This window comes from Malaclemys terrapin, chromosome 19 (genome assembly GCF_027887155.1).
Source record: "Malaclemys terrapin pileata isolate rMalTer1 chromosome 19, rMalTer1.hap1, whole genome shotgun sequence".
Taxonomy (NCBI): domain Eukaryota; kingdom Metazoa; phylum Chordata; order Testudines; family Emydidae; genus Malaclemys; species Malaclemys terrapin.
In genome coordinates this window covers 2,976,881-2,992,678 of record NC_071523.1, presented here as the reverse complement: position 1 = coordinate 2,992,678, position 15,798 = coordinate 2,976,881, and the positions used below count along the sequence as shown (strand labels likewise).

General features: G+C 42.6%; 1 protein-coding gene across 1 annotated transcript in view; it reads left to right on the top strand.

Moving 5' to 3' along the window:
• ZMYND12 (zinc finger MYND-type containing 12) overlaps nt 1-15,798 on the top strand; it is a 35,718-nt gene that overhangs the window by 3,499 nt on the left and 16,421 nt on the right. Inside the window, exons 2-6 of the mRNA XM_054009289.1 lie at nt 3,687-3,828; nt 7,762-7,933; nt 10,182-10,351; nt 12,759-12,881; nt 14,262-14,382. Of these exons, the coding sequence (XP_053865264.1) occupies nt 3,687-3,828; nt 7,762-7,933; nt 10,182-10,351; nt 12,759-12,881; nt 14,262-14,382 (728 nt within the window). The remainder of the gene's footprint in view (nt 1-3,686; nt 3,829-7,761; nt 7,934-10,181; nt 10,352-12,758; nt 12,882-14,261; nt 14,383-15,798) is intronic.

The following is a 15,798-nucleotide window of genomic DNA, read 5'->3' as shown; positions in this document are numbered from 1 at the left end:
ACAGCCCACTTCTTCGGATGCATATCCGAAGAAGCATAGTCCACGAAAGCTTATGCTCTAATAAATTTGTTAGTCTCTAAGGTGCCACAAGTACTCCTGTTCTTCTTTTTTATAAAAAATGTTTTGCATTTAAAACTAACTGATTTATCAAACAAAGGTACAGTTATGTGTAGATAATGAATTGACCTGATTCTTTCTGGTCACCATGTCCTACAAGATTTTAGAATTAGTAGATCCTCTTACACCTAGATTCTATTCATAGATTGAAAGAAGAAAAGTTTTCCTGCTTTTTCAATTCTCAATCACTGTCTCAACTTTTAAGGAACTAGTTATTGAACTGAGCTAGTTGAATAGATTGAAATGAAGCAGATATTCTCTCTGCATCCGCAGAAGAGGTTACTGCTGTCAGAAGCTGGTTTAGCACTTCAACAAACTCTGGTTCCAGATGCTTAGTCAGTGACTTCCACCAGTTCAGTGATTTGTCTTCCTGTAAAACTTGGTAGCAAACATGTAGTGCGTAATACTATTGTTTGTATTTAATTTAAATGATTTTCATTGAGTATAATAAATGTAGGTCTATAATTTAATTTAAAAAATAAACATATTTAACGTAGATATTATCATTCCTTGTTCATAACTATGATTTACTGACACATTTGTGCCTCCCACACTTTCATACCCACACTTCATCATGGCATATTGATACCATGGGGCAGAAGAAGGAAGACATTAGAAGGATTAGTGGGAAAATAGGGGCTCTGATGTTTCCAGCATGTAATGACACCCACCCACAGACTTCCATCTCATCCAAATTAGTTGGTGAAGCGGAATGACCTATTCAGCATCTAGGAGAGAGGACTGGACAAAGATGATGCTTATTGGTTGGAGGAAGCAGGAACAAGGAATGATAATATCTCACCTGGCCACCTATAGCATGGTCAGTCTGCTGCACAGTATTCTTTCTCTATATTCTTCCACAGGTTCCAACTACTTCCAGAGGCAAAGCAATAACACACGTCTTTTTCCCTAATGAGAGAGGTGTTTCCTAACAATAAATCAAAGGAGGTAATGGGCAGTCCATGACAAGGCTCTTTATTTCTAATTCTAGCCCAAAAACTCGATATAGAATTCCCTTATTCATTTTTTTGCTGAAGTGGAGTTAAGGTTGCTGCTGTAAAATATAGTCTTCTGCTCCCGATACCTTTCTGAACATGGGATTTCAAAACCCCAAACTCAAACATTAGAAAACAGTTAAGCTTTCCCCACATACTCCTAAAATGAGTATTACTGTTAAAAATCAGGACATGCACAGTTAAGAATCATAAGGTTAGAAGGAACTGCAAGAGTCATCTAATCTAACCTCCTGCCAATATGCAGGATTTGTTGTGTCTAAACCATCCAAAACAGATGGCTATCCAGCCTCCTTTTGAAAAGCTCCAGTGAAGGAGCTTCCATGAACTCCAGAGGCATCTGTTCCATCGTCCTGCTGTTTTTACAGTTAGGAAGATTTTTCTGAGATTTAATCTAAATCTGCTCTGCTGGAGTTTGAACCCATTGCCTCTTATCCTGCCTTCTGTGGCAAAAGAGAACAATTTTTCTGTGTCTTGTTTGTGGCAGCCTTTCAAGTTTCTGTAGACCGCTATAATATTTCTTCCCTCCCCCCCCCATCTCCTCTTTTCCAAACTAAACATACCCAGTTCCTTCAGCCTTTGCTTGTATGGTTTGCATTCCATCCATTTGATCATCTTTGACACTTGCCTCTGGATCCTTTCCAGTTTCTCTACATCCTTTCTATACATTGGTGACCAAAATTGGACACAGTACTCCAGCTGAGGCCTAACCGGTGCTGATTAGAGCGGTACTATCACCTCCCATGACTTGCATGCTATGCCTCTGTTAATGCAACCTAAAATTGCATTTGCTTTTTTTGCAACAGCATCACATTGCTGACTCATGTTGAGGTTGTGATGCACCACAACTCCCAGATCCTTCTCAGCAGTGCTGCTGTCGAGCTAATTTTCCCCCATTCTGTACGTGTCCATTTGGTTTTTCTTCCCTAAGTGTAGCGCCTTACATTTGTCTTTGTTGAATTTCATTTTATGGTGTATGGTTCAGTTTTTTAATTTGTCAAGATCCCTCTGAATTTTAGCTCTATCCTCCAACGTGTTGGCAACCCCCACAGCTTTGTGTAATCTGCACACTTGATCAGGGTGCTCTGTATACCTACATCCAGGTCATTAATAAAAATGTTAAACAGCATTGGACCCAGAACAGATCCCTATGGAACCCCACTTGAGACTTCCCTCCAAGCTGACATCATTTCATTAATAGTTACTCTGTTTGTGGTTGTTTAACCAATTATGTATCCACTTAATGGTAGTTCTGTCGAACCTGCATTTCTCCAGGTGCTTCTTCATACACAACATAATCGTTCTCTGCCCTGTAGGGATGATAAAAACAACGAGGAGTCCTTGTAGCACCTTAGAGACTAACAAATGTATTTGGGCATAAGCTTTTGTAGGCTATAACCCACTTCATCAGATGCATGGAGTGGAAAATACAGTAGGCAGGTATAAATATACAGCACATGAAAAGATGGGAGTTGCCTTACCAAGTCGGGGGTCAGTGCTAACGAGGCCAATTCAATTAGGGTAGATGTGGCCCATTTCCAACAGTTGACAAGAAGTGGTGAGTATCAACAGAGGGAAAATTTATTTTCATGTGCTGTATATTTATACCTGCCTACTGTATTTTCCACTCCATGCATCTGATGAAGTGGGTTATAGCCCACGAAAGTTTATGTCCAAATAAGTTTGTTAGTCTCTAAGGTGCCACAAGGACTCCTCGTTGTTTTTGCTAATACAGACTAACACAGCTACCACTCTGAAACCTGTAGGGATGATGATAGGCACATCACAGTACCTTACCTTTTCCTAACAAGAAATGACATTTTCTCTGCATCCATGAGAACTCCAGATAAGGACCCCTATTCATGCAATGCAACAGGACCATCAGGGTGATCGCCATAGTAGTACTGATATGGGAATAATCGCTGATGATTGACAGAGATCACACTAAAGGTATTGAGCCACTTTTCTTTGTTCCCAATTGTATAATCACAATTAAGGATGTTAACGATGCAGTGAGGGGATTGCTTGCAGGTTTGGTGGTGAATATTTTCCACTTACTTTATAAGGTGTTCATATGGAAAGCGGAGTAGAAACTGTGTTTTTCCTACGTTTCTTAATTTGAGGGGGGATGTTCTCTCACGCTGATGTTTTCTTTGGTGATAGGTGGGGAGACTTTAACTTAGCAGTTCCCAGTTTTCCAACATTTGAGATTGGGGTTTTGAAGTTCCACGTTACAAAAGTGTACACAGCTCACAAGGCCCTGTTGCATAGCAGCAGCTTTAACTCCACCTTAACAAAGGTTTTGTAAGTGATTTCTCTGGAGGGTTCTAACAGCTTATGTTAAGTTGACTTGGCAGAAGAGCACTACCTTCCTATTCTGGAATCCTGTTGGGGAACTAAATCCTGCCACTGTTACAGACTATTTGTTATGAGTAAGTATTCATTATTGGTGAAATCCAGTAGAAACTACAGCAGGAATTGACAGAATATACAACTAGAAATGCAATAAAGATAAACAATGCTTTTAAAAAAAGTATTTTCCTCTTATTTTACCAGTGATGTAGATCATCAAAAAGCTGACTGGGTTAGCATCCATGAGAAAATATGCCAGTTGTTGATTCCAATTCGTACATCATTTCCATTTTTCAATTCTGAAAAAGAAAGAAAACATGGCATGGAACAGCTTCTTCACAGGCAGGTATGTAAAAGAAAAAGAATATTACTTGAGAGATCTGTGAAAATAATTAGAATTTTCTTCCTATCTGTATATGTATTTAAGGTATGGAAAACATCTGACTGACATTTAATTCGGTGGTAGGTTTTTTGTTTGTTTTCTTTCATTTTTAGCTGTTGTAACCGAGCCTTTTGGGTGCTTTAACAAAACACATCCTAATCATGTCATACTACTAGAGTGACCAATTAGATCAACAGAAAAGAGCCCTCCACCTGCCTTTCCCTCAATCATAAAATATTAAGATGATAGAATGACTCAAAAATAAGATATTATTCTGAACATTGCTAATGCGCCAATCGCTAGTATCTGGTGAATAGCCTATTACCATTGCCCTTGTTAATATGCAGAGAGGATTGTTTTAAACAGTATGGACCCTCAATAGAAAAATCACTGCCTTTTCAAAATTATGGCTGATATTTTCAAAGCCTCTTAAAAGAGTTAAGTGCCTAACTCCTATTGATTTTTAATGGGACTTGAGCACCTGAAAATCCCCACCTGTATCTCAGAATGGTCAACAGTTCCAGTTCTCCTGATCTGTGTTACCATAAAGAGACACAGAACAGTCAGGTACTCTGTCAGGTATTGTGAACTAGACCTACACAATGTAGTTTTTCTATGATTAAAATAATAACTTGACGTGCACTTACTGACATGGTATACAGAAGGTAGCCTCACCTGTGCAACATGTGCTGTCATGTTCACCTGTAGCTACTATCTGCCTGTGGCTTTGAAAGGTAATGTCAAATAAAGTGATTACAATAGTACATCCTAGAAGTCATGAGGGCGGGGTCACTATGACAAAGTCAGTGTCTTTATTTTTTTTTTAAAGAAAGGGGTTTTCAACTTCTGAATATTTTGCAGTTCGAAAAAGGCACTCCTGAACATTGTCAAAATGTGGGTTTTAAAGTTTAGCTTGTGATTAAAAACTAACCCCTAAGTTGTGCATTGTATCTATACCCTTTGGGCAGACTCCATCAAAGCATTGAAATGTCATGGAAAAGCAAGACAAGGTGAGTGAAGTAATATCAAGATGCTCTACATATTTCCTCTGCTCATCCAGCAGTCCATGATTGTATCTGGAATTAATTGAACCAGATTTTTTATAAAATCTATAGTACAGCAAAGATCATTCATATTATTGGGTGCAATGATCATATGAATTTGGATATTCATTATAACTTAGTCCTAGCCTTTTTTCTAAAGTGACTTCACATACCCATTATGCAACAACTTTGAAAGTATTTATTATTTATTGCTTTTATAGCAATCAAAATTGTACTGGGTGCTTTATAAAAGGCACAGACAGACACATTATCTGACCCCTTACTTGTCTGACAGGCCTACAGTGAGGTTCGACTACTTCCTAGGAAGAGGCGGCAGACCAGATCTTTGACTCTGAGCCAGGGTTTGGATTGCACAATAGGAAGAATCTACATAGGAGTTTAAAACTTTTTAAATTCCATTTCTCTAATTTTCCTCATGGGCTTTGAGGCTTTTGTCAAAACTAAAATAAAAATATTTCCTCAGGAGTGGTATCGTTTCCTACCCTCTTTCCTCAGAAATGACAGGCAGTGAGGAGAAGCAGAATGGCAAGTAAATGTTCCCCTTGCTCTTGACTTCCCCCCAGGGAAAAAGTTGAAACTGCTTGATGGCACATAGGCGAGGTCTGCACTGATTTAGATTTAGCAGTGCAGGAAAGCTCCACTGGCAGCTGATGCATAGACAAGGTCCATACTAAGTCAATTGAGCAGTCTGCAAGGAAGGTTCCATCACTGAAATAAATCTCGGAAGAGCAGCCTGGAACCAGAGATAATTTGTGTGTGGGGTTTTTTTAACGTCTGACCTTCCTGAGCACAGGTCTCCCTACTCCCACAGTTTGCAGAGCCAGCAAAAAGGCTTCAAAGGAGTTACAGTGGACGAGAACCTAGATGAGAGTCAACAGTGTGCCCGTGTTGGCAAGAAGGCTAACGGCATTTTGGGCTGTATAAGTAGGGGCATTGCCAGCAGATCGAGGGACGTGATTGTTCCCCTCTATTCGACATTGGTGAGGCCTCATCTGGAGTACTGTGTCCAGTTTTGGGCCCCACACTACAAGGAGGATGTAGAAAAATTGGAAAGAGTCCAGCAGAGGGCAACAAAAATGATTGGGGGGCTGGAGCACATGACTTATGAGGAGAGGCTGAGGGAACTGGGATTGTTTAGTCTGCAGAAGAGAAGAATGAGGGGGGATTTGATAGCTGCTTTCAATTACATGAAAGGGGGTTCCAAAGAGGATGGATATAGACTGTTCTCAGTGGTACCTGATGACAGAACAAGGAGTAATGGTCTCGAGTTGCAGTTGGGTAGGTTTAGGTTGGATATTAGGAAAAACTTTTTCACTAGGAGGGTGGTGAAGCGCTGGAATGGGTTACCTAGGGAGGTGGTGGAATTTCCTTCCTTAGAGGTTTTTAAGGTCAGGCTTGACAAAGCCCTGGCTGGGATGATTTAGTTGGGAATTGGTCCTGCTTTGAGCAGGAGGTTGGACTAGATGACCTCCTGAGGTCCCTTCCAACCCTGATATTCTATGATTCTATGATAAGCAAAAGTAGCATGTCCCCTTGACAACCACACAGAAGACATTTCTTCTCCCAACCAGTGTGTAGGTGAGCTCTGCATCAAGTTGGGTGAAAAGTCTGTAGGGCACCCACTCCCCAAACTATTTTCCTACAACATCCCTTTTTGTTATTTTCTGAACATTCCAACTGTACTGCACATGCTCCTGTATTGTGTGTATATGATACATGCAGAACTAGAGCTCCAGCTAGGACAGAGCAAAAACAGATTCTGATTCTGCACATCAAAATACCCCTTTAGGTGCACTAGGCTGAGAGGTAGGAGATCACAAGTTTGTGTCTTTTTCCATGGATATGTGTTAATCTGTGTGCACAGCCTTTTATTATTCAGTGAGTTCTTATATCTCTTCCTTGTAGGCTGCAAACTTTTGACTAGCCACTCATGTCAAAAAGTGATTGTAATTTTAGTTATCTATAAGTGGATGAGACTTGGGTATGTCACATTAAAGCCATGGGTTCTATTCCCAGCTGTACCAGAAGTAACCTTGTATAATATAGCCACCCGCAGGTCTGTCATTGAATGACCAGACAGGTTAAAGTGTTCTCCCACTGGTTTTTGAGTATTGCCAGCAATGCCCCTCTGCCATGTACATTGGCCAAACCGGACAGTCTCTCCGCAAAAGAATTAATGGACACAAATCTGACATCAAGAATCATAATACTCAAAAACCAGTGGGAGAACACTTTAACCTGTCTGGTCATTCAATGACAGACCTGCGGGTGGCTATATTACAACAAAAAACTTCAAAAACAGACTCCAACGAGAGACTGCTGAGCTGGAATTGGTATGCAAACTAGACACAATCAACAAAGGATTGAATAAGGACTGGGAATGGCTGAGCCATTACAAACATTGAATCTATCTCCCCTTGTAAGTATTCTCACACTTCTTATCAAACTGTCTGTACTGGGCTATCTTGATTATCACTTCAAAAGTTTTTTTCTCTTACTTAATTGGCCTCTCAGAGTTGGTAAGACAACTCCCACCTGTTTATGCTCTCTGTATGTGTGTATATATATCTCCTCAATATTTATTCCACTCTATATGCATCCGAAGAAGTGGGCTGTAGTCCACGAAAGCTTATGCTCTCATAAATTTGTTAGTCTCTAAGGTGACACAAGTACTCCTGTTCTTTTTAATGGGTTTTAACTCACTCAACCCATAACAGGATTTCCCATTTGTAACAGTTTATGTAGCATTTGGTTGTAAAGGTAGATGGTGTATACATTGATACAATATTTTCATTTGCTCTCTCCCATTCCATTGTTAATTTTTCCCCTATAGAAACACTTAGTTGACCTTACTCACAAAGTGGCCCAGAAGTTTGTGTTTGAAGGAAAACATGAAGAAGCAATTCCTGCAGCTTTACATTCACTGCGTTTCAGCATTGATACCTGTGGTCCAGATTCTGTGGAATTAGTTCCTGCTTATCTCATCTTAGCTGAGGCTAGCACTGGTAAGTTTTGCTGAAGCAAATAATATCAATGGTAAATCTAAAACCCTAATGTTGGTATGTCACGGATCCACAGGTTTGGCGCTACACCCCCAGCTTTGGAACAGTCTCTTGGAGAAACCCCTTCAGTCTCACTCTTCCTTCAGGGTAGGCCATGTGGCCTCACTGTCTCCTAATACTGAACCTCCGAGACTTCAGCATTCCTGCTTCACACTGTGAGCTCTGTTCAGCGAGTCCCACTGAGAAAGACTCCTGATAGAGATTAATGCACCTCAGCGAGCATTTGCAGTGATATTCAAACAGTGTTGTCAAAACAGTTGGGTTTATTTATCAGCTGGAACACAGCATAGGAAGTCTCCAGGTTAGCACAGAGAAATGAAGGTTAAAACATAGTTCAAATACATTCTAGTTCAGGGGCAGGCAAACTTTTTGGCCTGAGGGCCGCATCAGGTTTCCAAAATTGTATGGAGGGCCGGTTAGCGGAGGCTGTTCCTCCCCAAACAGCCAGGTGTAGCCCGGCCCCGCCCCCTTATCCGACGCCCCCCTGCTTCTCGCCCCCTGACAGCCTCTGCCCCATCCAACCACCCCTTCTCCCTGTCCCCTGACCGCCCCTGGAACCTCTGCCCCTGACTGCCCCCTGCTGCCCCATCCAACCCCCCGTCTCCTTCCTGACTGCCCCCTGGAGACCCCTGCCCCCATTCAACCCCCCTGTTCCCTGCCCTCTGACCGCCCCGACCAGGGCCGGTGCAAGGAAGTTTCGCGCCCTAGGCGAAACTTCCACCTTGCGCGCCCCCCCTCAGCCCTGCGGCAGCTCCCCACCCCACCCCCTGCCCTGATGCGCCCCCCCACAGCAGCTCCCCCCCCCGTCGGCAGCTCCCCACACCAGCTCATCTCTGCTCCGCCTCCTCCCCGAGCACGCCATCCCCGCTCTAATTCTCCTCCCTTCTCAGGCTTGCGGCAGCTGATTGGCGCCGCAAGCCTGGTAGGCGGGAGAAGTGGAGCAGCGACGGCATGCTTGGGGAGGGGGCGTAGCAGAGGTGAGCTGGGGTGGGGAGCCCTGCGGCACCCCCCACCTGCGGCAGCTCCCCACCCCGCCGGCCTGGGGAGCAGAGCGGCAGCTCCACACCCCAGCTCACCTCTGCTCTGCCTCCTCCCCAAGCATGCCACTCCCGCTCTAATTCTCCTCCCCTCCCAGGCTTGCGGTGCCAAATAGCTGATTGGCGCTGCAAGCCTGGGAGGCGGGAGAAGTGGAGCGGTAACCCACGCGGGAGCACAGCCCAGGAACGCTATTAAAAAAATTGGGGGCACTGCTTTTTGGTGCCCCCAAATCTTGGCGCCCTAGGCAACCGCCTAGTTTGCCTTAATGGTAGCACCGGCCCTGGCCCCGACCCCTATCCAACCTCCCTGCCCCCTTACCGCGCTGCCTAGAGCATCGGTGGCTGGTGGCACTACAGCCGCGCTGCCCAGAGCACCAGGACAGGCAGCTGCGCCACCCAGCCGGAGCCAGCCACACCACCGCGCAGCACAGAGCACCAGGTCAGGCCCCGGCTCTGCAGCTGCGCTGCCCCAGGAGCTTGCAGTCCCCCCGCCCAGAGCATTGCGCCAGCGGCGGAGTGAGCTGAGGTTGCGGGAGAGGAGGAATGGCAGGGGAGGGGCCGGGGGTGAGCCTCCCGGGCCAGGAGCTCAGGAGCCGGGCAGGAGGGTCCCGCGGGCCGTAGTTTGCCCACTTCTGTTCTAGTTAGCCCAGAGCTCAGCTAGGCTGTAGCAAACTCCATATTCAGGCTCTCTCTGTCTGACCTTCTTGATCAGTTCTCAGATGAGAGCCCCCCAACTCCTTCCAGCAGCCAGCTCTTATCTCCCACTTCACACCTTTCCAGTCCTTTGTTCTTGAGCTGGGATCTTCGCTTTGCTTCCAAGCTGAGAGGTAGGGAAATCCATCTCCCTTTCAGTCACTGATTGGTAGATGTCAGTGTCCTGGTGATTGTCTTCTCCATACTCCATTGATAGGGGGTTGGCCTCAGCCAGTCCTTTTTAATGACCCATTCAGACTCAGACGGTTGGGTGACATTCATGCCTATGGGCAGGTCTTCACTAGCAACGTTAAAGCGCTGCTGCGGCAGTGCTTTAACGTGGCTGTGTAGTTGCAGCATCCTCGTCCAACTGTTTGAATGGCACAAAGAGCGATATCCGCTAAGCTTCTAAAAAATTGCTGACAACATTTGTCCTCTTTTTCCTTGAAATATAATTTCAGGTCTTGGCCATCTTACCCAGGCAGAGGAATACCTCTCACAAGCTCAATGGATTGTCCTCAAAACTTCTGACTGCAGTAATGGCATTCAGTCTAAATTGCATCGTAACCTGGGTCTCCTCTATGCTGCTAAAGGAAATTTTGAAGAGTCTTTATACCACCTGGCTACTGATGTACGTAGAATAAAATACAGAAGTAGAAGAAAAATTCCTAATAATTGTACACAGTCAATGTAGAAATTGTTAGGAAACCCCAACAGACACTTAGATTCTAGTACAGATTTTAGATACCATGCTAAAAATCACCTTTGAAAAACCTGTGCTAGATAAATACAACAGACAACACATCAGAACTTATCCAAAGTTGTGTTCTAGTAATTACTCTTATTTCTGTGAATTGTGAAATCCCTATGCTTTTTTATAGTATTATTAAATAACACTCATCAGCCTTTCTGTTCAGTTGAGATATACATTCCTACTGCAACCTTTTGTAGTTGCCTATCATTAAACAAATAGTCCATTTTATACTTGCAATGATCTTATTTCTTGATCATTTTTGTTAGACAAGTTACACTATTTATTGCACTATTTAAACAACTGTTTCCATAATATTTTCCCCATAAATTTTTTGACACATGATCCTTTGGGAGAGTAGTCCTGCAAACGTTAACTGTTCTCAGATACCCCACTTAGGAGGAGATGTTGCTGCTATTTAATCTCCCAAGTGTGGGCTTTGCGGTCAATACTAGGAGAAAGGTTACTTTCCTAATAACTGTATTTCCTTGAGTGATTGTCAGTACAGATCTGCCCTCACCCACCGGCCTTGTTCCTTCAGAGTATACTGAGGGGAATCTGATTAAATAGAAAGTAACTGGAACAAGGTCAGGGCTCTTATACAGGACCTGATCCACTTCCTTCTAAAGACTCTCCATAGGCTTTAATGGAAGATGTATCAAGTCCACAGTCTCTGGTCCAAACTTTCAGTGGTGCAAGGGAGAATGCACACAGCCCTAATGGCCACTGCTTTGCATAGGTTATCACTTAGCTGCTCCCATGAATGAGGATCAGTGGTGTCAGTCCAGTTGAGTGATTATTGTTAGGAGTGCTAGTGCCAATGTAGGATTCAGGTCTATATTTTTGCCTGAGATAGTATTTTGGGTTTTGCCTGCCTGTTTTATTTTATAATGCACGTACATTCTTACTAATATGTGTAAACAAAGGACAAAGACACTGTGTATGTTGCGTTTGCCCAAGCCAGATGGGTTTGTTAGTATAATGGGAACAGATAATAGCAGTTGAAGTGTTACTGGGCATGGTGGGAGTATAATATATGAGCGCACACTTGAAGACTGACTCAACTCCTATCTCAAGGCAAGGTCAAGCACCCAGTTGGGAGGGGTAAGGGGAGATTGGGGGGAAGGTAAAACACTAAAAGATCAAAGAAATGCCTGCTCCTGACTGTAGCAAACCTCACTCCTTACCCCTCCCATGGGGTACAAAAGGGGTGGGATGAAGACCCCAGACTCACGACCCCCCCCAAAACGGAACATGACCATAAGTTATAAGGGGTGGCACTATGGGTGTGCATTTCAGGTATAATTATGCCTACTGAGGAGGGGGGAGATGGGACACTGGGAAACAAGGCTCTGTGGCATCAGAGTTACGGTATACATGCTTGCTGGAAACTAACCCCAATAAACATCGCATTGCCTGCACTTCAGACTTCTGGTCTTTTGCTTTCTGTCTGCGTGACAAGAACCAGGGGAGAGGGTGAAGAGAAAGCCCTCTAACAACTATAGTTACTAAGTAACCTTTCTTTCTCTCCATCCAATAGTTTTGTTCTTATTAATTTCAGGGGTATTGACTCAGATTTACCACTGTGTTATATCTTGTGTGTGTGCAGTGCTGTAATTTACACTGGTCCATTACTATCCTCATTTGAGAACATTTCACACCCACTTTGCACGGTTGTCAATGAGGACATGAGGTGACTAAAATCAGGTCCTGGCAGTTATAAACTGCAGCCATGTATATTTAGTCTGTAAGCATAATGGGGGAGAGTCTCTGCTGTATCCAGTTTCCATTGGGCCTCCCCAACCTGGGGGCCTGTCAGGGAGTCAGTAATGGCCTATTCTATTCTATTCTCTGCCTGTTCCTGGTGCATGCTAAAGCTGCCTAGGGGCTGCTCTAATCCTTGCCATCTGGCTAGAGTTCCTTAAGAACCAAATAGCAGTTGAAGCTAGCTAGAGTGCAGCATGCTGTGGCGATGTCTCCGCTCAGCCCCTGTTCAGGGATGCTTAGGAACCAACTTTGCCATCTCTATGCCTCTGGACCAGGAGTATTCCTAGCTAGGGACATGAGGGAGGTTTTCAGTCCTTTGTGGGAGAAGGGAGAATCTGCATGGTTTTGGTGCAACATTTTAAACTTGGAATTAAATATAATTAATTTTGCATCTAATATTGGGTGGAAAATGGAAGAAATAAATAAAATATTGCTAATCTTCAAGTTAATAAACCTATCCCCAAACTTATTTTGATGTGAATATTAAGTTTATATGATTTTATTTTAATATATATTTCAGATTTACTTTGCCAGTTGTGCATTTGGAACACATGACATTAGTACATCTGGAGGTTATTTCCACATGGCTAATGTGTTCTTTCGTCAGAACAAGATGGACATTGCAGACTCACTATACACTGAGGTTCGTAGCACCAGTAAATGTATCTGATATTTACAAGTTCTCTTGAGGTTATTCTCAATGTTTGTGTGTTACCGACTCCCCTTAATGTTATAATGGCCCTGGGCCAAGTGTGAAAGTGCCACTTTAGGCCCCAATCTTGCAAACACTTTTAACATGTGTTTAACTTTGTGTCCCATTGCAGCTAATGGGACCGCTCACGTGCTAAAGTTATGTACGTGCTTCAGTTCTCTGCTGAGTCAGGACTTAAAACAAGACATTATTATTAGCATGAAAGTAAGCTACTTCTTATTCAAATATTTCTCTGAGTTACAACCAGGATAGAGAAAGATCAGTCTAAAAAAAAATCAGATTTAAAAAAAGATGTAAACATAGACCCTTTTAAACATTTATATTTGAATTTGCAGTAATTTTTCTTAAGGAGTAAGGTTATTATTCACTTTTATAATTTAAATACATTTTAAAATGTACAGTTTAACATGTTAAGTCAGTATATCTTGCATTGAGAATCTATGCAGTTGTGATCACAGAATCGTATCCCACATTTTGTTCAGTACAGTAACTTACTTTATTAAATCGTAAAAATGGAACTCAGTGAAGACATTTTATAACCCAAGCTTTAGAGCAACATTGAGGGTTGTACTGGTAACTTGTTGGGTGACAGATGCTGCCTGTTCCCTAGGACTGGATCCTGCAAGCCTACTTCCTTGCAGGAGTGCAGTTGTAGTGTTAACAAACCCCAGCAGATTATGAGATGGTGAAGGCTTCTTAGTGAATTTTTTCACAGCTTTACCATAGACATCAAGGACAAGAATCATTTAGATTGTTCCAGTCTTCACTGGCTTTAGAACTAGCTTTAAAAATGGTTCAAACAGTCAAAGCAAAGCAAATTGCTAACAATTTTACCGGTTTATGGGGCCAAATCATGTTAATCCTGTATTTAAAATATATTCTTGAGATCACCTAGCCTCAAACATTATTTTAAACATGGAGTTAACACTCTTCGTTCCCCACCTGTCTATATAGCTCAGCCAAACCCTGCTATAAAAACCAATTTTGCTACTAATACATTTGCATTGTGGTTAAACAGTCCCACAGCTAGGGAAGATGGATCTAATGAGCGCCTTGGCCAGGGAAGATGGGCTTAGGAGAATAGAATTGAACTGAGCAAAGTTTAAACTGAACATTTGAAAAAAAAATTCATCATGATGAGATCTGGTAGAACATGGAATAATCAGTGGTGGCTCAGTCACTTGAATCATTTAAGACTGTACTGAGCAATGTACTGGAAAATGAGCAAAAGGAAAGGGCAAAACGCATGCCCTTTTTAAATATTGTGTAATAATATAATTTTGTATGTTAATTCTCTTTCCTTCTCAATAGGTAACTGATATTTGGCATGCCCAATTCAGTAGACTGATTCGAGTCCAATCACAAACTCTCACGTCTCCAGCAGAAATTAATATATTGTCTGAAGAAGAGGAAATCAGTGAAGAACCTCTGAGTAAATCCAGTTTTCAGTATTATTATTATTATTCATAGAACACAGAATAGTTTGAAGGGAAGGAGCCACAGAATGTTCTCTAGTCCTGTCCACTGTTTACTTTTGTATGAGTCTTGGGAGTCTGACATTTCTATAGACCAAATCCAGTGGGGTCTCTGAGCCATTAGCTTTAAGAATTGAGATTCTGATGCCACTATCTTTCAGAAATTAGTTTCCATTGAAACATTTTCAGTTATTTACATTTCTTATTTAAGTTGAAACTCACTAAAGTGAAGTTTCAGCCTGTTGAGGTATGTGTATGGCCCCAGTAGAACCCTATGAACAAGTATGTTCTGGAAGTGGCATATATTAATCTGTATAATAGTCTTAGAACAGGGATTGTGAAGCCCCATTATATAAATGAAGTGCTAGCAAATGTACTGCTTTATATGGAACAGTCCTGCACTTTGGGAGACAAGTTTCAGAGTAGCAGCCGTGTTAGTCTGTATCCGCAAAAAGAAGAACAGGAGTACTTGTGGCACCTTAGAGACTAACAAATTTATTAGAGCATAAGCTTTCGTGGACTACAGCCCACTTCTTCGGATGCATATAGAATGGAACATATATTGAGGACCTCAATATATGTTCCATTCTATATGCATCCGAAGAAGTGGGCTGTAGTCCACGAAAGCTTATGCTCTAATAAATTTGTTAGTCTCTAAGGTGCCACAAGTACTCCTGTTCTTCTTTTTGGGAGACAAGACAGAGTAGATGCCCTATCTTGTCTTTTCCATCTCCAATGGCTGATTCTGTGAATATTATCAGAGAGGACAGGATGATGTTTCACTCTATGTTTGTGTGACATTACTTCCATTTATCTAAACTATTGCATAAATCTCGCACTAAGAAGTTGCTGCATGTTGCCAGCTTCAATAATCACAGTAATGTAAGACTTGCTGTTTCAGGACAGACAGTACAATGATGTGTAGCAGTATAAATCACTTCTATAGTGCAACTTCTTAGAAGCTGAAACATGTCTATTGACTTCTCATGGTATCCCCTGTGGATAGCAAAAGTGAAACGAAAGCAGACAAAATGCAGAACACAGGTTTGCATTCTAAGTGACAATCAGCCCTAAAGAGCCATCCTCCAACAGGGCCCCTTTCAGGGCCAGCACTGCAAACTCTATTCCAGGGCCAGTTCTCAAGGTGCTGCATTTTACACACCTTGAAGGCACATGTCATCTTGCTTCAGGAGACGCACTCCATCACCAGTGTTCCACCACAATCATCTATTGTGGCAACTTCAGTTCTTGCCATGTCAATTGGGGATATCCTGACAACAACAGAGAGAGAGAGCGAGAGAGTCTAATGGAGTGGGCCTCAGTCACTGACCTACCACTCCTGTAAAACCCAAACCCAACCTCCATGTTTCACA